Below are 22,369 nucleotides of genomic sequence, written 5' to 3' on the forward strand. Positions count from 1 at the left end.
GCGAATCACACCACCTGAAAGAAGAAATCCAAAAATCTCACCAGCAAAAAGCTGGGAGTAGGTACCGTTTGATTTTGTAAAAGGCGTCGCTGTAATCGGGAAGAAACGGTGCGTGCGGTTTTGGCCCTCGCATCGTGGAGAAGGAACGCCGCCAACGGCTGATCGTGGGCCGTCTGATCCAATCGACGGTTGCCAGGGACCTCGGGGAACCCCACGGCCACGGCCACGAGGCCACGCCGCATTAAGTATTGCGTAGAACAGCGCAAACCCGGGCCCATAGCCATCGGCCTTCGCCGAGCATTTTCTTCCCTCCCCCTTCCCTGCCACTCCAGCAAAGCAAGCGGCACTGCGCAGCCAATGGCGACGCGCACCGCCTCCCAAGGCGCCGCCGCGGCAGGCGGGGACGACGAGGTGGCGGAGGCGGCGGCCACCGCAGGCTCCATGCTCCGCCAGCGCCACGCGGGCAAGGGCACGGACGGCGCGGCGGGGGCCATTGGCGCCGAGGCGGCGGAGTCGGTGGAGCGGGTTTTCGCGGACAAGGCGGTGCCGTCGTGGAGGGAGCAGCTGACGCTGCGGGCGCTCGTGGTGAGCGCGCTGCTCGCCGTCATGTTCAGCGTCATCGTCATGAAGCTCAACCTCACCACGGGGATCATCCCCTCGCTCAACGTCTCCGCGGGGCTGCTCGGCTTCTTCTTCGTCCGCCTCTGGACCTCGGCGTTCGAGCGGATGGGGCTGTTCCACCAGCCCTTCACCCGCCAGGAGAACACCGTCATCCAGACCTGCGTCGTCTCCGCCTACGGCATCGCTTTCAGCGGTAAATCTCTCCAAGCTACATCTCAATTAGTATTTTCGTTAGGTTGCTGCTGCTTGAAGCGTGCGAGGAAAATCTTGTGAATGTGAGGTCTGGAGCGTGGACTTTGCTCCAACGCCTCAATTTCGAGCTCGACCACCTGCGTATCCGTATGAAACGTCCACTCAAGTCGTTTTAATCGAGCAGTACATGAAATCCCTTTCGTTCGTGTGTGAGAGTGTGTGTCCATGACTTACATTGAGTTCGTTGCAACCTTGGGCCGTTGGAGAAAGAGAGTACGGTGCAGATCTGAGGTGGGGGGTTCACGGGGGAGCATAACGTTTTGCAGTAGTAGGTAGCTTGTGACATCAGGGAATCGATTGTTTCTTTTGTCCGGAAGAAATAATACGAACCAATCGCATTCAGATCCTGAAAGTGGGCTTATGATGAGAAGAACGATAGGGAAAGGACGAGAAAAGAAAAACTTCTTGGATTCGGACTTTTGGTTTAGTATACGTCTCAATGTTAGGTGGAGTATGTTTTATTTTTCTAATCTACCAAAAATGATGTTGGACAAGCTGGTCCTTCGGTGCACCTGAGGGCATGTACAATGGTTGATAAGACCGTCTTATCTTAGGCATTCCACGTCAATTAGAAAAGACAACAAAACATGTTGTACAATGGGTTATCTCTTAGTCTTCTATCTCAGAATTAATGTTTAGATGAATAAAATTAACTAAATAAATGCTAAGAAAAGGTGAAATCTAGTACAATGGTAAATTTTCCTTATCTTTGCCTTATCATTCTTGTGAAGAGATCATCTCTTAATTAAGAGAAGGCTTGTGCCTTTTCTTCATTTCTCTCTCTTCCACATCAGATTTTATCCTATGTGGCATCGCTAAGAGAAGGCTGACGTCACCCCATTGTACATGCCCTGATTGAATTGTGAAGCATCTGGGGTGAAATTAGGGAAGGTTTATAAATTAGGTGAATAAACGGAGTATGTGTAACATGGTCAACAACATCTTCTGAATTTTTGGAACTGATGATAAGGATAGACGTGCAAATTGCCGCTAGGACAAGCCGAGGTGTGCTTGGTTTGACTCTCACGTCTCACCTTAAAAAAATATGCATGGTGCATGCTTTCTATTATTCTAAGGTAGACATGGTGCATCCATGTGAAAGCACTGATCTACATCAATGCCACGCCTTTGTTTGTACTTTGATACAAATGCCACACCTTCAGTAATTCTGAGGTGGCCGTAGACCCCACATGTAAGTGAGACATAAGTGAGGCATTTTCAAATCCCTACATAATTAATTACTGTGATCTGCAGGATTATTTGAGAACCACGGCTCTTTCAAGTAATTTCATGTGGCGGGTACTGATTTCATGGACTTGAGAGTGCATGTGTTAGTGCACATGCGTCATTGATTTGGAAATGTGTATAGTCAATGTCCTATGTGCATAAGTTGGCACTTGTCCTACTAGGAACTTTAGAAGATATTCTTATCAACTACATTCGTGTTTCTCTTGCAACTGGAGCAGTATCAAATAGGGATTTCCAGGAGAGTCATCACCGATGAACTAGTTATCTATGTTTCGGATTGGTCATAGGATGAGGAAATCATTAGATGAAGCCCATGGCTTGATTTTATTTGTGCAAAGCATCATCCCTATTTACTCTTGCTAATCTGCTTGTTTTATGATACTGTATTTGCTAGTATGTCACAATGCACGATCAAAGAAATTTTGCTAATCGACTTATTGCTGTCCTGATTTGTTTCAATTGCTCAGGCGGGTTTGGCAGTTACATATTTGGTATGAGTGAAACGATAGCTAAGCAAGCAACAGAGGCTAAAGATGCTCAGAACATCAAGGATCCTCACCTTGGATGGATGATAGGGTTTCTTTTTCTTGTCAGCTTTGTTGGAATATTTGCACTTGTGCCCATGAGAAAGGTATGCCTGCAGCATGTTTCTTCCTTTGTTCTTATCGAATAACTGTACACCAGCATACCTGGTTCTCATCAACTGAGTTTCTGTTCCAGATTATGATTGTCGACTACAAGCTGACCTATCCAAGTGGCACAGCAACTGCTTATCTCATCAATGGTTTTCACACACCTGAGGGTGCCAAGCTTGCAAAGTAAATCTATTTTTATACAGTTCTGATCTTGTCTGCTTATACAAGGGACAAACAATTTAGCTGACAACAGTTAATTTTATTTCAGGAAGCAAGTGAAGACACTGGGTAAGTTCTTCATGTCGAGCTTTTTCTGGGGCTTTTTTCAATGGTTCTTCACTGCTGGGGATGACTGCGGTTTCAAGAACTTCCCAACATTAGGCCTTGAAGCTTATAAGAATAGGTCAGAATTAGCACCATCTTGTTCTTTTACCGCAGAATTAGCACTATCTTTGTTATGCCGGCAGCATTGATTATGGTTTATCTAATACCTGGAAATAACTTACTCCCTCTGTCTCATATTTCTTGTCGAAATATTACATGTATCTAGACGCTTTTTAAGAATAGATCATCCATATTTGGGCAAATTTGAGACAAGAATTATGGGACGGAGTGAGTACAACATTATGTTTGTCTCGTGTTGTCATGGTGGAGAAAATTATGCTTATTTATGTCTTGTGTCTGAGCAGTTGCTTACATTTCCGTTTGGCTAACAGTTAGCTCCAAGGCACCAGTCTCCTGGACTAACTTATCTTATCATCTTCCAGGTTCTTCTTTGATTTCTCTCCTACCTATGTTGGGGTTGGCATGATCTGCCCACACATTGTGAATTTGTCAGTTCTGCTTGGTGGCATCATCTCGTGGGGTATAATGTGGCCTCTCATTGCGATGAAAAAAGGGAGTTGGTACGATGCTTCTCTCGAAGAATCTAGTCTTCATGGACTGCAGGCTTACAGGGTACACATTCAGTCTTTTGGCTTCGTCACTTTGTCAAAGCTAAACCCTACAATATATTTTGTTATTCCTATAAATACATGGATTGGTGGCGGTGGTCCGTCCGCATTTAACTACAGCACATGCTAGATTGGCTGAAACGGTTGGGACGATAGCGAATATGGATATTTTGATTTAGCTTGACCAACAGAAATATCTTATTAACCATGTAGCATTATTTTTCTAATTCATAGCAATCACATAGCAATGCACGAGTATTATGCCAGTTGTCTTAAAAAAAATCAACAGTCTCACAACTAAGATTTTGATTCCTAATTCCTTTACTATTGCAGGTCTTTATATCCATTGCTTTGATTCTTGGGGATGGATTATATAACTTTATCAAGGTGCTTATCCGCACAATTGCCGGCTTCATATCCATGGTTCAAAAAAATTCAAAAGCCATGCTTCCTGTTTCAGACAATGGCAGGCCCACCAGTGAAGCTGTATCATTTGATGATGAGCGTCGCACTGAACTGTTCCTGAAAGATCAAATTCCCACATCAGTTGCATATGGAGGCTATGTGGTAGTTGCTGCTATTTCTATTGGTACCCTTCCTCAGATCTTCCCACAGCTCAAGTGGTACTATATTTTGGTTGCCTATGTCGTAGCACCTGTACTGGCCTTCTGCAATGCCTATGGAAGTGGACTCACTGATTGGTCTCTTGCCTCCACCTATGGCAAGCTTGCTATATTTGTGTTTGGGGCATGGGCTGGCCTTGCCAATGGCGGTGTGCTTGTAGGACTTGCTGCATGCGGTGTCATGATGAGCATCGTGTCAACTGCCTCTGACCTGATGCAGGACTTCAAAACTGGATACTTGACTTTGGCATCACCGAGGTCCATGTTTATCAGTCAGGTGATAGGTACTGCAATGGGCTGTGTCATTTCTCCTTGCGTCTTCTGGCTGTTCTACAAGGCTTTCAGTGATATTGGTAAAAGCGGCACGGAATACCCAGCACCTTATGCCATTGTGTACCGAAACATGGCGATACTGGGTGTCGATGGCTTCTCGTCGCTTCCAGAGAACTGCCTGACTCTCTGCTACATCTTCTTTGCTGCCGCGATTGCCATCAACCTGATAAGAGACTTGACACCACATAAGGTTTCAAGGTTCATCCCGTTGCCAATGGCAATGGCTATACCTTTCTACATAGGATCATACTTCGCTATCGATATGTTCCTGGGCAGCTTTATACTCTTTGTGTGGGAGAGGGTGAACAAGGCTAAAGCGGATGCATTTGGACCTGCAGTGGCATCAGGGCTGATATGCGGGGATGGGATCTGGACTCTGCCCCAGTCCATTCTTGCCCTTGCCAAGGTTAAGCCTCCCATTTGCATGAAGTTCTTGACAAGAGCAGACAATGTCAGAGTGGATAATTTCCTTGCTCGTTAGTCGGGGTCACTCATGGTCTTCTACATAACAACGGCAAGTAGCAGCCATGCATCTTCGTGTAATTACAGTCGGAGAATGCATTTCCATTGCAAAGACCACTTGTTTTGTAGAAAAGACAGATCTGGGTTTCCAGTAGGGGGAGGCATCCCGAAAGATCCAAGTCCCGAAATGATAGTTGATCTCCTGTGTATTTTCCTTTGAAATGTAAAGAAAGAAGAGGAGAACAAGAAAAGAGCATAAAAGCCAAAACTACGGTAGGTGTAGCAGTTTCATTTTTTTGCTGTCCGACGAGCTGTGAGAATGTTTGTATGTTTGCGATTCGACATTACGGTAGGCGTAGCAGTGTCTTTTTTTAGGACTAGCATGGCATGTTCTATTAGCTTGAAGTCCAGCTGATTGAAAGACAGCATTTGAAAACCCAACGTCCAGCTTATGTAGAAACTGCATTTATGGGTATTGAGTTTTTGCATGGATTTTCAACTCAACTAGTAGCAGTACCAAGTAACGCAATGCTACTCACATAAAAGTAGGCGGAGGGAGTAATGTACTACAATCACGTAGCGTTCATCCGAAGGTAATCTCCAGTGTGTTCGACCTTGCGCCGTTTTGCTTGGCTTCTTGATGTGCACTGACCATCCAGGTTTACGAATGTATAGGACAAAATGCATACATACGCTAAGACCAAGAGATACTAAAATTGCAGAAAACATATCATAGATGTTGTGGAGGTACTGAGGTAGCAAACACAAAAGAAGCTCTCAGATCTAACGTACGCTTGTTCATTATATAAGGAGCAACTACTTAGATAGCAACTGTTACGTTGCTCTCCTTGCGACAGCGCCATGAGACACTCTGCAAAAACAACTCTCGCAAAGTGCTTACATTTCTTAATAGCTCCACATCAGGAGATTAACTAACACCTGCATGTATGCATGGGCTCGAAAGATAATCAACCATTCAGTGTAGACTTGTAATGATTGTCATCGATAGTCGAATAGAGGTTGCCAAGATCAACAAGTTCTTGAACAGTCGACCTGTATAAACACCAGGAATAGTGAAAGAGTGCCAGATGTATTTCAGAGGGGGGAAGACGGAGAAAGGTGATAATACCTGGCCAGTTCCTCTGATAGTTTAAGACGATCTGCGACCTGTTGCACACTTACTCCATGCTCCACGTTTCTGCAGAGACGGTACTCATCAGTCTCCCTTACACAACTGATAAGCTTAACCATATATATACTTCTATTTCTAATATGCACGGCAAAGAAGAGTTCCTCAGTCCCAGAGAATATTAGCAAATTTAGGGGAACACCAGTGGTATGCGGGTGCTAAAATGAAACCAACTCTATGCACGGCTGACTAATAATCCAGGAATGTCTGCTTGGTACCAATAGCTGCACATCAGATTCAGTGTCCAACAAATCTGGAATTTCTCAACAGTCCCGAAGAAATTAATCTCGTTTTGGCTCCCAGTAACTCATCTGGTGTGCTGTTTCTTGCTTAAATAGATGCTTCCCCTAGTCATCTTGAGCTATGGAGGCATGATAATTCTTTACTAGGTTTAAATACGGAGTACATTTTTTTGGCTCCTTTCAACCATATCAGTAATGAACCATGCATGCATAATTTGCTTCCTAGAACTTTATTATTTGCTTAGTTCATTTGCACGATAGTATCAACAAGAAATGCATCGATGCTTTGTCCCTTATCTCAATACACATATTTTGGATATATAATCAGTTGACGTGATTAACTTTTCAATGACATGATGCGCTATATTGTCTCTAGCTCTCACTAAGGTCCAGACTCCAGATAGGACCCAGAATCAATAAAAATAGATGGTATCCTTCAGCGTCTGTTGAGCCATGGCACAAGTTGAGGCAGCGGCATAGGGTTTGATGACTTGAGCAGAATCTAAACTCATTTTACTAAGTTTATTTGATTCATGATCTCCTAGTACACCCACCTCTCCTTTTATAGTTCCTTTTACTTTAGTTTATTTGATTCATGATCTCCTCAAGTTGCACTCCTAAAGAACCAATCAGGCGCACCTCCTGATCTGCCTCAGACTGGTCAAGATCGCCCAGCTGCTTGGGGTCACGTCAGCAGGACCCAAGGGTTCTTGCCACAGCGCACATGAGTTGCGGCTTCACATGACACTACATGAACATAATGCTTCCTAAAGCACGTATATCACGCTCGGGTAGAACCCTGAGGACCATTAATTTTCAACATTGATGGTGATACTAAATGCCCCAAATGACTTCACTCATTGCTCATATGGTAAGGTATAACTTCGTTATACATTGAATAGAAGAAACATATGCATGATTACAGTCTATCTAACTGATGATCCCAACAACTGGGGAGATATGATACTGCAGAAATATAACATTACATGATATTGTAACATCCATATTCAGGAGTGTGTATCCTGTTAAATTATAGATGATCATCATACGAACTTTCTTCAATCAATTCGTCAAAAGAAGAATTGTATGAGAGGCTGATGTATATCTATCTACTAATTATTTCCTGCTAAAATTGAACAAAAGTGGTCAACTGAAAAAGTGAAACATCACGGGACATGATACTTTCTGTAGCAAAGACATCCCTTTGTGTGTGTGTGTCTATTGTTGCAACCTTCCTCAAGCAACAACATGCATACTAAGGCCCATTTATGCAATTATGCATGTTAAATCAAAGATCCAAAGCAATTAATAGCATGTCAAGCAATATTTATGGAGAATCATCCAGTCAGTAGCAGTGCTTCTCTCTATTTGTGAACTCCATTTATTAGTAGTGACTAGTGAGTAATGCATGTTTTCAGTGATTAAGGTGATCTCAAGTTATTCCATGAGATTAGTATTTAGGGTGTTAAGGTGACTGGGCTTTTAAATGGTGATAATTAGATAGGTTTGGGTGGTCCACAGTAAACTTACATAAGCACGGGATCATGAAATACACTCATGACCAATTTGGATAACTCTGTCCCAGTCGAATTTCCGGATGCAGAGGACGTTGGCGCCTGAGTAAAGAAGAGCAAAAACATTAGACATTAACTTGACAGATCTAGTACAATGATGATATAATTGATCAAATTACCTGATTATTAGGGACGGGAGCTTGGTTCAATGTTCCTGTTTTAGCATTTAACTGGCGCTGCGACGAAGACCGCAAACAAAAGAACAAAACAATAAAAGCATCATAGTCAACATTATTATTCACACAGTAAAAAGTAAAAATCCTAGAAATAAATGCTTTCCATCACCGTACCTTAGACTTGGAGAGATCCAAATGCACATAAATGCAGTACAGAAAGTGATGTGTTATATCATTATAGTTGGTTACAAGCCTGACAAGAATACATCAACAGCAAGATTAACATAAAAAGTGTTGCTGACCTATCTCATATGGGTAAACTGTAAACAAAATAGCAATCACTCCTGAAACTAAGTGATGAATCCTGAATTCTCTGCAGAAAATCTTGCTACCGCTTTTTACAAACATCATATGGGAATAACTTGAGCACTCCCTCCGTCCAACAAAAGATGTCTCAAGTTTGTCAAAATTTGGATGTATCTAGACATAACTTAGTGTATAGATGCATTCAAATTTGGTCAAACTTGAGACATCCTTTGTTGGACGGAGGAGTATGATATATTGACAAAGTGAAACTTGTATGACAAACAAATCAACAATCTAAAAGTATTATCACCATATATCAGGAAATTGGTCACAAATTAGCAATGATAAACTTGTGCATCTCTGAAATATTTACGCTTATCAGAGGGACTGTCCCCACACCTGGCTTTTGAACAGCTCTGCTATTTCTACATGGGAGGAAATATAAGTTTTACCTTTATGATCTGTAAAGCAAGAGAAATGAAGTACAGTGGCACGATTCAATGAAAAGTATAAATGCTTCTTCCGCAAAATTCTTAATATACTAATGGATTTAATTAGTTATTGAAAGTTCACATTCAGTTATCATTGATGGAAGATTAAAGTGCTCACCGCACAGAATAAGCATTCACGTGGCGCTTCCCTTGAAAGCCTTTCAGACAACCATTAACAATTACATAGTCACCGTTCCTTGTAATGAAAACAAAGAAAAGCTCTAAACTTGGGCACATAGTAAACTGATTTGCTAGCATGACAGTTAAATATAATCCTTACTTTACTTCATTCATTTCATTCGTGTCAGACGTCTCATTTTCCCTGGGAAATAAATAAAGGCAGTGCATATATGAGCAATAATCCAAATTTTTGGTAGAATAAACCAAAGAAATACATAACATTCCACCAGCGATTAACATCTATCCGGCCTGTACAGTCATCAAGAATGAACGATACATCTGTCACTCTCTCAGTCTTATTCAACATGCGTCCTACAAGCCTAACCTGCCAATCAAGGAAATAACAACAGTTACCATACAAGACGTGATCTTTGTTAATATCTAAAGGAAGCAAACTGCTCAAACAAACACCATTTCAAATAAGGCGAACTTGATTTTTAAAACGCTGGACAAATAGTGAAAGACCAATTAATAAGGCTAAACAGAATAGTTAAGGCGACAAAATTAAACAATGAAGAACCACACATATTTTCATGGAGCCAATTTTTTGTGAGGAATGAGGAAATTGTAATCAACCCAGTCTAATTGAAGCCCGGTTCACAAAAGCACATGGTTTCAGAACAGTCATATAACTCAGAAATTATTTGTACTTGTACTGCAGCCAGCCCCAACCTGATTGGGTGCCTTGAGTCAGGAGTTTTCGCTAAGTATAGAGCCCAAGTGCGTGTTAACAGGGATGGCACTATGGAGTATGGACCCTTAAGTTAGCCATGTCATTACGAGTATGTAGCAAGGCGATGGAAGGTTAAATGCCGCTCCCGTATGGAGTCAAGAACAGTACTGCCAGATTGCTGCTGGTCAATGCGCACAAGATCTAGGCAGTATATGGCTGTTGGGTCACTGGTGGCATGTAGAGTCAGAGCCTCAGAGCCACGCCTTATAAACTATCACCAGGGAGGCAGGGACATAGATCATTTAGGCCTCACCAATCTCTAGAGAGGGAGAGAGAACCAAGCTAGTCCAAAGTGCAGATTTTTGGCTCGTGAGCTCCCATGAGCCCTTCATTTTGAAAGAGACCATTATAAGTATATTTACAAGTTAAGAAAGATTCCAAAAAATCCCACATGCATATGTTGGAATACGCTATGAATCTAGAAATTTTCATGAAAACATATTTACATGTGTAGTTGTACAAAAAAAGACAGATAGAGTGATATAATACTCCCTCCGATACATAACAAGTGTCGCTGAGGGAGTACCAAATAGTAGTGATATCGATTGCTATTGTAGGTCGGAACATTTTGTTTTTGTTGTGCACCTCACAGACGAAACAATTGTTAGACGAAACTTTGCAGATTCAAAGTATTGACCTTGCGTGTCTTTACCCGTGCATAGTCGATCGTTGGTACAATACATTGGCCAGTGTTATGTGTTCAGATTCAATCCAATTGATAAAAACTACTACAAGAATAATCATCTTTATTTTGTAGAACAGACAATTTTCAGTCCCCAGAGAGACGTTCTTTGTCTAGAATACACAGGAAGGCCTTTTCTCCAACAAAATTCACCCAACCGACTCCAATGCAGAGCAAGCATCCAACACAACTGCATCAACTGCTGAAAAGAAACGATATTTGTTTGCAGCAATAAAAGCACAGCGTGAACGGGCAAAGATGAGTACCGTGGACAACTCTGTTCCATTGACAGCGAAACTGGACCTGTCATCATTTATCTGGCAGGCGTCCATGAGCTGCTTCACGGTGACCGGGAGCAGCGTCTGCGCGTTGCGAGTCTGAGCACACACAGCGAGATCCCGCGAAGGCGTCAGAGGGGGGATGGAAATCATAGGGAGATTAGGTCGGATCGATTAGGAGGGTTCGGGAGATACCCTGGGGAAGCTGCTGCTGCCCTCCGGGGTGTTGGTGGCCTGCGAGGGCATGAAGCCGCCGCCGCTGAAGAGGGTACTGGAGTTATCGGCGCCGCCGCCCTCGTAGTGCCCACCTCCGCCACCGCCGCCGTATTGTCCGCCTCCGCCGCCGCTGTATTGTCCGCCGCCACCGCCGCCGCCGCCGTACATCGTGATGCCCGGCGCCTAAAACCCTAGTCTTGCCTCGGAAGGAGAGGGGGATGGGTGAGGGCGGGCGGGAGAGGAGGAAGGGCTCGTTCTTTGGTTTTGCTGGAGAAAACCGCGCCCTGCTGTTCCGAATTCACGGGTCTGCGGTCTGCCTGTGCAGAACGGCGCAACCGCCCAGCCCTATGCGGTCGTCTGACGCGAGGTCTCGGGCCAGGGCAGCGTCGAGCCATGTCACCAAGTTAAAAAAAGAAAAGCAACCGCGCGTTATTTCAGCTGATGAGCACAACGTCAACCGACACGTGTCGCCCAACTCAAACCGGTGCGCCGGTGGCAATTTTGTGGGATCTCTATCCTGTATTCCTGTGGGCGATCCCCAGTTTGATCACCTGGATCAGATAAACGGGAAAGCTTTTGCTCGTCCCAGTAAAACTGGACGCAACAGGATGCTGCGAAAGGTAACGTTTTGGGAAAACCTTGTACTCCGTGCAATAATATGTTATGGGTACATGGAGGACACGGCACGAAATGAGTCTATGGGTACCTCCCTGATTCGTTGCCCCTCTTTAGGCTCATCAGAAGACGATAATTTTCACCGGCACCGCACAGAATTTCCCCCGACGGCGAATAGAGCTACCCAATCAAGCAACCGTACAGAAGCAAGTGGACACTGCCCGTGACGAATTCCTTCGTCAAACGGCTAGTGACAGTAGTACTTGCTTCATTAGACAGTTCAAACCAGCTGGCCGCGTAATCTGGACAAATACAGGAATGCATCCGCAATCAGTGCGATGTGGGGCGGCGCAATCCAAAATAGGCCGGTGCAAAACTGTAATCTTTAAAACACGGCAAAATATTTTCAAACCGCGTATCACTACTACCCATTCCATGTGCGTCATTTACTATTTGCATTTTCCGTCCAGCTGATCTCCCTTTTCCCCTTGCCGTACTCCAGCGCCCTGCTTTCACCTAGTCAGTCGTTGCCTTCTTCCCCAGATCATCATCATCTTCCTCGAGTCCATCCACCCAGCCACGGACGCAGAGAGACCCGGCGATGGATCCCCCGCCCGCTCAGACGATGTCCGCGACCGAAGACCTCCAGGACAAGAGCGTCGACGAGTGGTACGTACCCGCGCTCGATCCCGTCCGTCGTATTATCCTTTCCTCTCTCCGCTCTGCTCTGGTTGCTCTTCGATTGATCTGTTTGTGGTTGTGTCCACCGAATGATTCGTCTCAATTTGCAGCTGCTCTTGCTGCTACGACTGCTGCTCCAGCATCCTGGACTTCCTGTGCTGCGCTTGAATCTAGAATTCCGATGCGGCTCCTCGATCGCTGACGTTCCCCGCGGCTTCAGATGGAACCGCGGAGAGGGCCCTCAGTTAAAAATCCTGGGTCTAATTTAGATGTTCCGAGTTTTCAGATTATTACTGATATATAGGTCTTGGGTAATCTTTGTGAGTTGAAACTCTAATGAACTTCACCATAGTAGGTAAGGAGATTTATGGATTAACTGATGGACTCTATATTTCGATGCAGTTGCCTGTTATTATGTTACAGGAATTATATTAAGTGTGTGCAGATCGATTGGACAAGGATAGCACTAGCCATTCCTGTTATTTCGATCGAATTTGAAATCTCCCATCGTAGCTAGAGACGGTTCCTGACTTCCTCAGTCCATGAGACCATGACTGGATGGTCGACATTGACGCCCTGCATCGGGCTGAAGGCTGAAATCATGGCACCTGAAATCAGCAGTGTATTAGGGAGTGGAACGTTGATTCGGATCACCTTCACCGTCTAGAACTCTAGATGAGACTAATGCTTGTGAAACCTGGCCTGAAACGAATTCCGTAGCCACAATTTTGTACTCCTCGTTCTGTACACGACAGATGTGCGCCGGGTTTTTTCACGCTTTTCAAATACGCGCTTTGCACTTCATCCGCAAGCTGACAACGAAAGTTGATATTGACCGGAGCCGACTTGGAAAAAAAATATTTTCTCACTGCTTTGTTCGTTCGTTCATTTTTGCTGTGCTACGGTGCTACCGAAGACATGAAAGGGGAGAAATCTAGCACTTTCTCCGCCCATATTAAAACGTTGTACAGTATTAAAAATCAGCGACCCTCGATATGTGACGGAGAGGCATCTGTTTTTGGTCTTTTAGTTCAGGTGGTAGTTGGTCATTATTTTTATTTGTGATTGGTCATTTGCTATCTTATAGTCGCACGCTTTCAACATTGCACTTCAAGGACTTGTAGGCAAGCGTGATTTGATTTGCGAATAATCCGTGATTGCCAAAACTAAAAAAGAAACAAGAGATCGATTAGTGGAGGACTACTACTAGTACATCAGAAGGAAAAAGGAAACAAACAAAACAGGACGTATCACGAATCAATAGGACAAGGCAACGAAGGCGACGACTACGGTGATGTCGTCCTCCTTCCCGCCGGACCACCGGTCCGCCCGGTGATGCCTCCGGCTCTCGACGCTGAACGGCGAGTCCCTCGCCCGGTTCCTCGACATCTCGTAAGCGACGCCGGCGATGACGTCCGCCATGTTCTTGGCCGGCAAGCCCAGCGCCGCGCCCATCCGCACGACACGCTCCAGCTCCTCGTCGAACATGTTGTCGAACAGCCCGTCCGTGCCAGCCACCACAACGTCCCCTTCCTCCACCGGCACCTCGCCCGTCTCCGCCGCGGTGACTCTGTCGCCATTGCCGGTGCTGTTGAGCTGGTACGGGCAGTTGAAGCGGCTCTGCTGCGGCCGCGAGCGGCGCAGGATCTTGCCGCGCCGGAGCACCGCGAAGCCGCTGTCCCCGATGTACGCCCACCTGAGTCTGGGAGATTCTTCAGCGTCGGCGGCGGGGGCGAGCGAGAGGATGACTGCCGTGGACGCCCCGGGAGCGGCGGAGGCGGCCGTCTCCTCGTAGGCGAGCTCCAGCAGCGTGTAGGGGCAGACGGGCGCGCCGGGCGGGGCCGAGACGACCGCCGCGAAGGCGCTCGTCATGAGCCCGCGCGAGAACGCGCCGGCGTCCACGCCGCGCTCGCTGTACCCGCCCACGCCGTCCGCCACGCCGAGGACGCCGAAATCGCTGGCCCCGAAGTGGGAGTCGTGGTCGTGGTGCGGCAGGTAGCACGAGCCCACGTCCAGCCTCAGAGCCCTCGCCGCGCGCGGCGCTGGCACCACGGCGGGGCAATCGGGAACCGGCGGCGCTGGCAACACGGCGGCGACGAAGCTGGCGAAGCCTTCGTTGTCGTTGGCTCCGGGAGATGAGAGTCTGTGGCCGCCGAGGCGGAAGGCGACGCGGAGGGCGTCGGGGATTCGTGGGTCGATCTCGGCCATCGTCGGCTTGATCTGCTCCAGCGTCTCCATGGTTGTTGTTGTTGTTGTTGCCCTCCTCGCGATCGTTCTCGAGGCCGCGACATATAGCCTGCGCGAGGCGGAATCCAGTCCGTTTAGGAGTCGGTCCAGGAGCGACGGCGTACCCATGGTCGTTGGTCAAAGAAAACTCTACGGCGGTGGTGTGCAGAGACCGCCTGCCTTGGGTTTTATTTACTCCGCTAGGACCCAACTACTAGTAGGAGTAGAAGTAGTATCGGCCAGATCGTTTCTTTCTCCGAAGAAAGATCCCAAACCTTTGCCAGGAAAATGTGGCATTGGAGGTTACCAAATTTAAAACTTTGTGACGCGACTTACTAAGTTTAGAGTAGAACCGGCCGACCGTAAGGATGGAGACTTACCTTGTGCCCGTGCGCCGCGTCTCAGGCTGATCAGGGAGAGTCCGGAGAGACACCAGGTAGACCTTTTTTTTTTTTGAAAGCACTCGTGGCGAGCTTTAGTAATCAGGGAGTATAGTTACATAGTAATACCTGGAAGGTCATTATGCCAGACATTGGTCAATGGTCAAGATCCCATTTTTATGACTGGCTAAAACATGAGCCGTCGTCTTATTAGCTTCCGTAGGACAGCACTCAAACACAATCTCAGCAAAATTATAACAAGCTAAAAAAATAATCGTCATAGATAGCTGTTGCAGGACTAAGTTTAAACTCGTCTTGGATCATCGTGTCTATGACCTCCATGCAGTCTGAGTTCACCGCCAGGCGGTTGCACCCCGTAAGTTTCTCCATGAGTCACCTGACGCCGTTCCCACCAGATGTACCAAATTGCAATAGCGGTCAAATCATTCCTCTTCACATGCGATTTGGCATCTTTGTTGGGAGCAAATGCCCAAGGGCCGATTCACCTTCCCTTTCCGTCTGAGACACTAGGTATACCTGATCATACGTCGTGCCAGGCGTTGAAAAACCTACCAGAAAATCCCAAGCTCGAACACAGATGGGTCCAAAACACATGGACATTACATTTATTTATTCATTTATAAAAATAGCCATTTAATTAATTTATTACATATTATATCGGTTTTCCATTGCATTCTACTCGCGTTTGATGTCTGTGTTTTATTGGTCACGAAACTATAGTCATTACGAAAAGTTCCACGAAAAATCCTATGCGACCTTTGGCACTGCAGTCTACGGGTTGAAGTGGTATGGACTAGTGAGGTTTCTGACACACAGACCATGAACCATATCAGCTCCTGCGGCAGAGTGTGGCAAAATATTGTTCTTTTCGTTTAGCAGCAAAGTTCGACGACGATGTCATGTCGTGTTAGAAAAAATCGAACCTTTTGCTAAGTTTGTCTCCTATTTGAGAATCGAGTACCCAAAAAAAGGGATCAAATTTTGTGCATAACATTGGCAGCAGATCAACATCAGAAGAAACGAATAGAAGCATACACAAGTCCGGTTAGATCAGGCGATCAGGAATAGGCTGAGACAATGAAGGCGACGACAACAGTGATATCATCCGGCTTCCCCCCGTGGCGCCGGTCCCCTCGATGCTTCCGGCTGTCGATGCTGTACGGCGAGTCCCTCTCGTTGCTCCTGGACATCTCGTAGGCGACGCCGGCGACGACGTCCGCCATGTTCTTGGGCGAGAACCCCAGCGCCGTGCCCATCCGCACCACCACCCCAATCTCCCCGTCGAACACATTATCAAACAGCCCGTCCGTGCCGACCACCACCACGTCCCCTTCCCTCACGGCCATCTCCCCTACGTCCGCCTTGGCGACGCCGCCCTCGCGGGCGCTGAGCTGGAGCGGGTGGTTGAAGCGCTTCTGCTGCCGCCTCGAGCGGTGCACGATCCTGCCGCCGCGGAAGACGGCGAAGGCGCTGTCGCCGATGAAGGCCCACCTGAGGGTGTTGTCCGTGCCGCCGGGGGCGAGCGAGAGGATGACCGCCGTGGACCCACCCGGCGCGCCAGACGCGGCCGTGTCCTCGTAGGCGCGCTCCAGCAGCGTGTGCGGGCACACGGGCGTGCCGGGCTCGGCGGCGCAGACCTCGGCGAAGGCGGCGGTCATGAGCCCGCGGGAGAAGGCCCCCGCGTCCACGCCGCGCTTGCGGTACCCGCCCACGCCGTCCGCCACGCCGACCACGCCGGCCTCGCCGTGCCCGAAGTGCGCGTCCTCGTCGTGGTCGCGCGCGTAGCACGCCCAGTCCATCCGGAGACCCGCCCGCGCCCGGGGCTCCTCCTCCTCGTCATTGCCGCGTGTTTCTGCCGGGCCGGGGCCGTCGTCCTGCGGCTGGAAGAAGGATGCGACGAAGCTGGCGATGTCGCCGTCGTCGGAGGGGAGCGCGACGGGTCTGTGGGCGAGGCCGAAAGCGGCGCGGAGGGAGTAGGGGACTCGTTTGTCGATCTCGCGCAGGGTTTGTTGGATCGGCTCCAACGTCTCCATGGCTGGCGTCTTGGACGTCGTTTGATTGATCAATCCTAGTATGGTTAACGAGAGATCGAGGAGAACGGAACCGACGTGCTCCGGAATACCGCGAGCAGCGAGTTAAGGTATTGATGATCGATGATCACCCCCCAAAGGCCGAAATCACGTACCCGATTCCTTTTGCCAGTTTGTGTAGTAGAGTTCGAATCGAACTCCACGCTACGGACGCTGCTTGCCAACTCCAATGGTACCACCCCCATCCGTGCTCCCCACCTCTGAACAGTTCGGATCTAAACTGCATCGTATCATTTTGCTCCCCACGTCCCGTTCCTCCAGTCCTCGCGTACCTGAAGATCCTTAACCCTCGGAATTGGGAAGAGAGGTCCAGTTGCAGCCTCCGAAGAACCATGCCCTTGCCACTGGAATCTACACTCTACAGTGCAAATTTATCTGCTGTTTTTATCCATGGAAAATGCATCGCTGGTCTCGGCCGTACTGCTCATTTTGAATTCCAGAAACGAGCTGTTAAGGATTACAATTCTCTCTCTTAAATTCCTTTCAAAAATCCTACGGTTCAAATATCCCTTGTCAGGCAAAAAAAAAACCGTGGAGCACTATGCTGCATATAATTAATCAACATAAATTATATTGCACACACTGTTGTAATTTGGTTGTGGAGCACTAGTGTTCTTTTTTTTTTTGAAGAAGCGTCTTCTTGCTCTGCACTGGGTGACATGCACGCACAACGTTGTTTTTCAAAGAAGCATATGCTTTGATGTCTCGTTGAGTGGTATCGGCAGACCAACTGCGTCGTGGCTTGTCGCGCATTCAAAGATCGAATTGTTACACTGAAACCTTTCGGAATTGATCTATGTACGATCTTTTCATGTACGATTTGCATACGTCGGTTCAATCAACGGCTCTTGTATCTTGACCTTGCTGTCATCGAGGGCTCTTGCTGAAGTCGTACAAAAATCGTATGATTTATGTCGTACGTGAAAACCTTTTGGCATTTCATTCATCATCCACGCTTTTACTTTCTCAAAGTACTGGACACCTACGTATTATATGATGTCTTGTGTAGTAACAATATCGTACCAAAATTGTCGTTGGTAGTAAAGCAGCGTTGCCTTGTACGTGGATGCTCCAACAGATGTTCCAACTGCAACACACAACCAAAAATTATTTCCTTGAAATTAACTCACAAAGATTGCCCTTACACCAAACAATGTTATGGTGATTCCTCCTATAGAAATCAGGTGGCGACAATACGTACATTTTTAGATAAATTTCATCTAGATCTATGAAACCTTTGTTCCTCCGAGAAATCATGTTAAGGATACCATAGACCTAGGTCTCTAGATGCGCTAACGCCATCTCGCTTAATTCCACGGACAAATGCGTCGAGGTTCCTCTTCGCCACAGATCTTGCCTCACCCACCATAACCCTCTCCCTCAGCCCATTCACCTTCCCCCGCAACCGCTTCCCATCTTCTCCTTCCATGATCCTCTCGATACAGTCCCTCACATCACCCTGTCCATTGCTAGGGAGCCTGATCCCTATCTCCCACATCTTAACAACGAAGGCGGAGTTGATGAACTGGTCGCCGGACACAGGGTAGCAGAGGAGGCGGACCCCGTTCTGAATCGCCTCGAGCGTGGAGTTCCAGCCGCAGTGCGTGAGGTAGCACCCGACGGCCTCGTGCCCAAGGACGCCTCCCTGGGGCGCCCAGGCCACGATCTTGCCACGGCCCACGACCGTCTCGAGGTACCCCGCTGGAAGGCCCGCTCGCCACGACGGGTCGTTCTTCAGAACCCAAAGGAACGGCCGGCCCGTGGCCTGCAGGCCCAGGGCCAGCTCGTTGATCTCGTCTCTCCCGATCGGCGCCACCCAGGTCCCGAACGAGACGTAGATCACCGACCCTGGACGTTGCTGGTCAAGCCAGTCCATGCAGGACCCGTCTGCCTGCCACATGCTAGGGTTCTTCGTTGCAGGCAACTTCTGCGGGTGGCCTTTCAGACTGTCGAGTCCATCGCTTAGCAGCGGGCCGATCTGGAGAATTTGCATGCCTTGTGATGCGTGGTGAGGCTTGGAGTCCTGCAGCCCGGGGGCTTCGCCGTGGAAGGAGTTGACGAGGATGCAGCGGAGGCTCTTTGCCCGCTGTAAGATCTGCAGCCAGAAGGCGAATCTTGCTTCCTGCGTTGCTGCGCAGCCGACGAGCCATGGTAGCATCTCTTTGGTGCCCAGCTGTAGGGCTTCAGGTAATATCTGAAGGTTGTTTGCGATCTGGAGGTCTGCGTTTGCTTCATCTTCTTTGAATTTTTCCGTCAGAATGGGAATGCCTGTGTACCAAAAATTAGTGAAGTACAGATTAAATAAACGGTTTTGCTATTTCTAACGTGACTGAGAAATAAGAAATAACAATTTCTAAGTCGATAATAACAATTGTTTGGTCCAAACATTAAAATTCGTGCAAGAATCATGCAAGTATAAAGGATTAGATTCTTTTCAATAAGATATGATTATTGACTGAGAAATAACTATTTCTAAATCAACCGAGAAAATAGAAACTTTCTTAAATAAAACGGTGAATAACTTATTTATGTGCAGCTAGCGCTTGCTGGAATACGTACTAATATTCGATTAGCTTACTTAATTAAACAAAATGGATATGCATGCATGTCACATTCTATGCATGGGGGTTGCTTCTATTGGGAATTGATTAAAGGTACACCGTAGCATTTTTAACAGGATGTGATGAACTGGAAGTAAACTAATCACGTGCACCGGCCGCCAGCTCCCTAATTGATAGGCTGATGCTTAAAGTCAAACGTTGGTATCGTGCAGCAGCGATCTACACTCTGCGAGGCTACGCTAAAATGTGCCCCGGTCAAAATGTGCCCCGATCTACAATTCTACATGGGGATGGCTGTTGCCTACTCACAAGACATGCACGTTAAATGTGAGTTTATGTGCTTTAATTTCAGAAAGGAACAGGAAAAATTCGTTCCTGTACTCCTCGTACAGAACTCAGAAGGTGCCAGTTATACTCTTGGCGGTGTTTAAGCATTGCCAATTTCATCAGTTAACCTCGCAAACTTCTTTGCTTGGGCTTGGGCGGTCTTATTTTTTTGTGAGATACTCAGCTCACCACGTTCATGAAAAGATGCCAGATCGCTCTGTCAAGCTAAGCAACAACTCATCTAAAAAAACCTAAGCAACAACTAACTTAGAACTAATACTCCGTAACACCGTATAAACAAAGACCGTGGTTTAGCTCTATCTGGTAGGATCTACTAGCTAGCTAGGCAGCGTGCCTCGGTATACGAAGCCTATCATTAAGGATAAGTAAAAGTATTACACTCCTAGTGTAGTCTTTTGCGTGATGGAGTATATTAGTAAGGGAAATTCATATAGCTAGAGTAATTCTATCATTATGATATATAGATGGTCTCTGTGTATAGGGGGGTTTGTTTAGGACTGGATATCATGTCAACCTACCGTTTTGGCACTTCTTTGTTGCGAGGGGAAAGAGAGATTCAGTATGGAGCAGCATGGAACCAAACAGCGGTACACCACCCTCTCGTACCAAACTTTAGCTAAACTATGTACTACGGAGTACTACTTGGGAGTATAAGGAAGTTCATTACAGCATGGAAGTTAATTACTTATCCTTAATGATAGGCTTAATGTACGCATACCGGAATCTGAGATGAGCCCCTTGCTAAGAAGCTCCGGGATGGCCGACACGACGCGGAAGGTCGCCAGCATCGCGGGCCAGAACCCCACAGCCGGCACGCCGCACCGGGTGGCCACGGGGATTGCCCACGACGCAAGGACGTCGATGACGACGACAAGGCCGGCGGCCCGCCCGGCGCGTGCCCGCGTTAGCAGCATCTGTTCCAGGTGCGCCGGCATGTGGTGCTCCATGGCGCGCACGATGCTGGCGAAAGATGGGGCATCGTCGTCCGCGGGGACGACGCCGCTAGGGATGGACACGAGCGCCACGCCGGTGCCGGCATCGGCATCGGCGTTGCAGGCTTGCTGGCCTCCCATGCGGCGGTGGACGAAGTCGGGCACGGCGACGGTGGCCGCGACGCCGCGCGCGGAGAGGGCGCGCGCAAGCTGCAGCATCGGGGTGACATGGCCCTGCGCCGGGAACGGCACGAGGACGGCGGCGAGGCCGACGAGACCAGCCGGCTCCGCTCCCATGGCGACCGGCCAACTGATCCAACGATGTGCGCGTCGGCCGCTTCGATCGCGTGGTAGTGGACTTTGGCCTCCGATCCTGAATTCCTGATGTGTGTAGTATTTAAAAGATGTCGCCGCGGGCGCGGGGCGTGTGATTTGATATGATTCGCCGGTTGCTGTAGCCTACTGGCAATGTCCCCTTTGCCCTCTCTCCATTTGACATTCGTTAATCAATTGATTAACGCTGTTGTCATCTCTTCGCCCGTATAGTAAATGCTCTCGCTCGTGGTTAGCTGTGCTCTTGCCGCCATTACTATCCATTTGAGCAACTGCCAGCTTGGATAATCACGTTTTCATTGATTCGCTCTATGTTGACCCGCACATGTATCTCTAGTCTATACCGGTATAAAAGGCAAGAATTAGGTGTATATCCAATTAATCAAGACAATCCAAAAATAAAAATAAGTTGGAATCTTGCGCCCTGTAGTCGCTAATGCCCTGGCGTACTTTACCATACTCAGACCCTCCGTTTCCTCTTGATTATATGATTTTGTGATAGAAACCCAACAGATTCATATACTAGTATGCATTCTTTGTCATCGCCATAACATCTTTGCTTTCACCAGATGCCAATTTGGATGTGCAATTGGTTATTCTTGTTTAAACTTGGAAATAGTGTTACTACTGTATTAAACTTGCTACTCCCTCCGTTCCTATTATGGGATTGGCCGTTTATTTTCTGTTGTTCGAACATGTGCCCCTTTTCCCCTGCCATTACAACTGAGGAAGGATCGGAACTTTCTCAACGAGAGATAATGATCAGCCAGACAATGTTTTGTGGACACAAGTTTGAAACCTTAAGTGATGGAAAATCATGGCGTGCAACACGGTGGGCCTTCATTTCTACGGAACGAATACCACGACAGCCCATAAATCCATAAGGACAAGACAGAAGCCCAAGTATTGGTGTAACGGGGCTTTAAGCTGCTCCTTCCTTTTGCCAAAAGGAAAAGAAAAAAAAGATGGGAAGGAAGACAAAAGCACCACACAGCCGTCACCCGGGACGTTGGGACGACGGCGACGTGGCCCCCGGCGAGCGGCAACG

General features: G+C 47.5%; 5 protein-coding genes across 6 annotated transcripts; 1 reads left to right on the forward strand and 4 right to left on the reverse strand.

Annotated features, from left to right (window-relative positions):
- Positions 1-276: 276 nt before the first annotated feature.
- LOC100821226 (probable metal-nicotianamine transporter YSL14) lies at positions 277-5,619 on the forward strand. Of its 2 annotated transcripts, XM_003575374.4 has the most exons (6): positions 277-814; positions 2,589-2,752; positions 2,842-2,939; positions 3,025-3,159; positions 3,524-3,713; positions 4,043-5,619. In XM_003575374.4, exons 1-6 carry the CDS (start codon positions 358-360, stop codon positions 5,144-5,146), a joined length of 2,148 nt encoding a protein of 715 aa, XP_003575422.1. In that variant the 5' UTR covers positions 277-357; the 3' UTR covers positions 5,147-5,619. The 2 variants fall into 2 exon arrangements, with proteins under 2 accessions (XP_003575422.1, XP_024316948.1); XM_024461180.1 differs by lacking the exons at positions 277-814; positions 2,589-2,752 and having other exon boundaries at positions 2,852-2,939; positions 3,010-3,159; positions 4,043-5,615.
- A 203-nt stretch (positions 5,620-5,822) lies between these two features.
- LOC100821528 (replication protein A 32 kDa subunit B) lies at positions 5,823-11,505 on the reverse strand. Its single transcript, XM_003575375.4, has 10 exons — positions 11,114-11,505; positions 10,907-11,017; positions 9,453-9,550; positions 9,326-9,367; positions 9,164-9,241; positions 8,423-8,501; positions 8,252-8,308; positions 8,089-8,174; positions 6,257-6,325; positions 5,823-6,180 (listed from the first exon to the last, which is right to left on the reverse strand). Exons 1-10 carry the CDS (start codon positions 11,300-11,302, stop codon positions 6,096-6,098), a joined length of 894 nt encoding a protein of 297 aa, XP_003575423.1. The 5' UTR covers positions 11,303-11,505; the 3' UTR covers positions 5,823-6,095.
- Positions 11,506-13,564: 2,059 nt separating this feature from the next.
- LOC100820922 (putative protein phosphatase 2C 24) lies at positions 13,565-14,895 on the reverse strand. Its single transcript, XM_014900574.2, has one exon. It carries the CDS (start codon positions 14,783-14,785, stop codon positions 13,688-13,690), a length of 1,098 nt encoding a protein of 365 aa, XP_014756060.1. The 5' UTR covers positions 14,786-14,895; the 3' UTR covers positions 13,565-13,687.
- Positions 14,896-16,115: 1,220 nt separating this feature from the next.
- LOC100821217 (putative protein phosphatase 2C 23) lies at positions 16,116-17,090 on the reverse strand. Its single transcript, XM_003572690.1, has one exon. The coding sequence runs from the start codon at positions 17,088-17,090 to the stop codon at positions 16,116-16,118; it is 975 nt and encodes a 324-aa protein (XP_003572738.1).
- Positions 17,091-18,235: 1,145 nt separating this feature from the next.
- LOC100821518 (UDP-glycosyltransferase 82A1) lies at positions 18,236-21,331 on the reverse strand. The gene is made up of 2 exons (XM_003572691.2): positions 20,775-21,331; positions 18,236-19,415 (listed from the first exon to the last, which is right to left on the reverse strand). The coding sequence occupies exons 1-2, from the start codon at positions 21,283-21,285 to the stop codon at positions 18,406-18,408; spliced, it is 1,521 nt and encodes a 506-aa protein (XP_003572739.1). The 5' UTR covers positions 21,286-21,331; the 3' UTR covers positions 18,236-18,405.
- Between the last annotated feature and the right edge of the window lie 1,038 nt (positions 21,332-22,369).

This window comes from Brachypodium distachyon, chromosome 3 (assembly GCF_000005505.3).
Source record: "Brachypodium distachyon strain Bd21 chromosome 3, Brachypodium_distachyon_v3.0, whole genome shotgun sequence".
Classification (NCBI taxonomy): Eukaryota; Viridiplantae; Streptophyta; class Magnoliopsida; order Poales; family Poaceae; genus Brachypodium; species Brachypodium distachyon.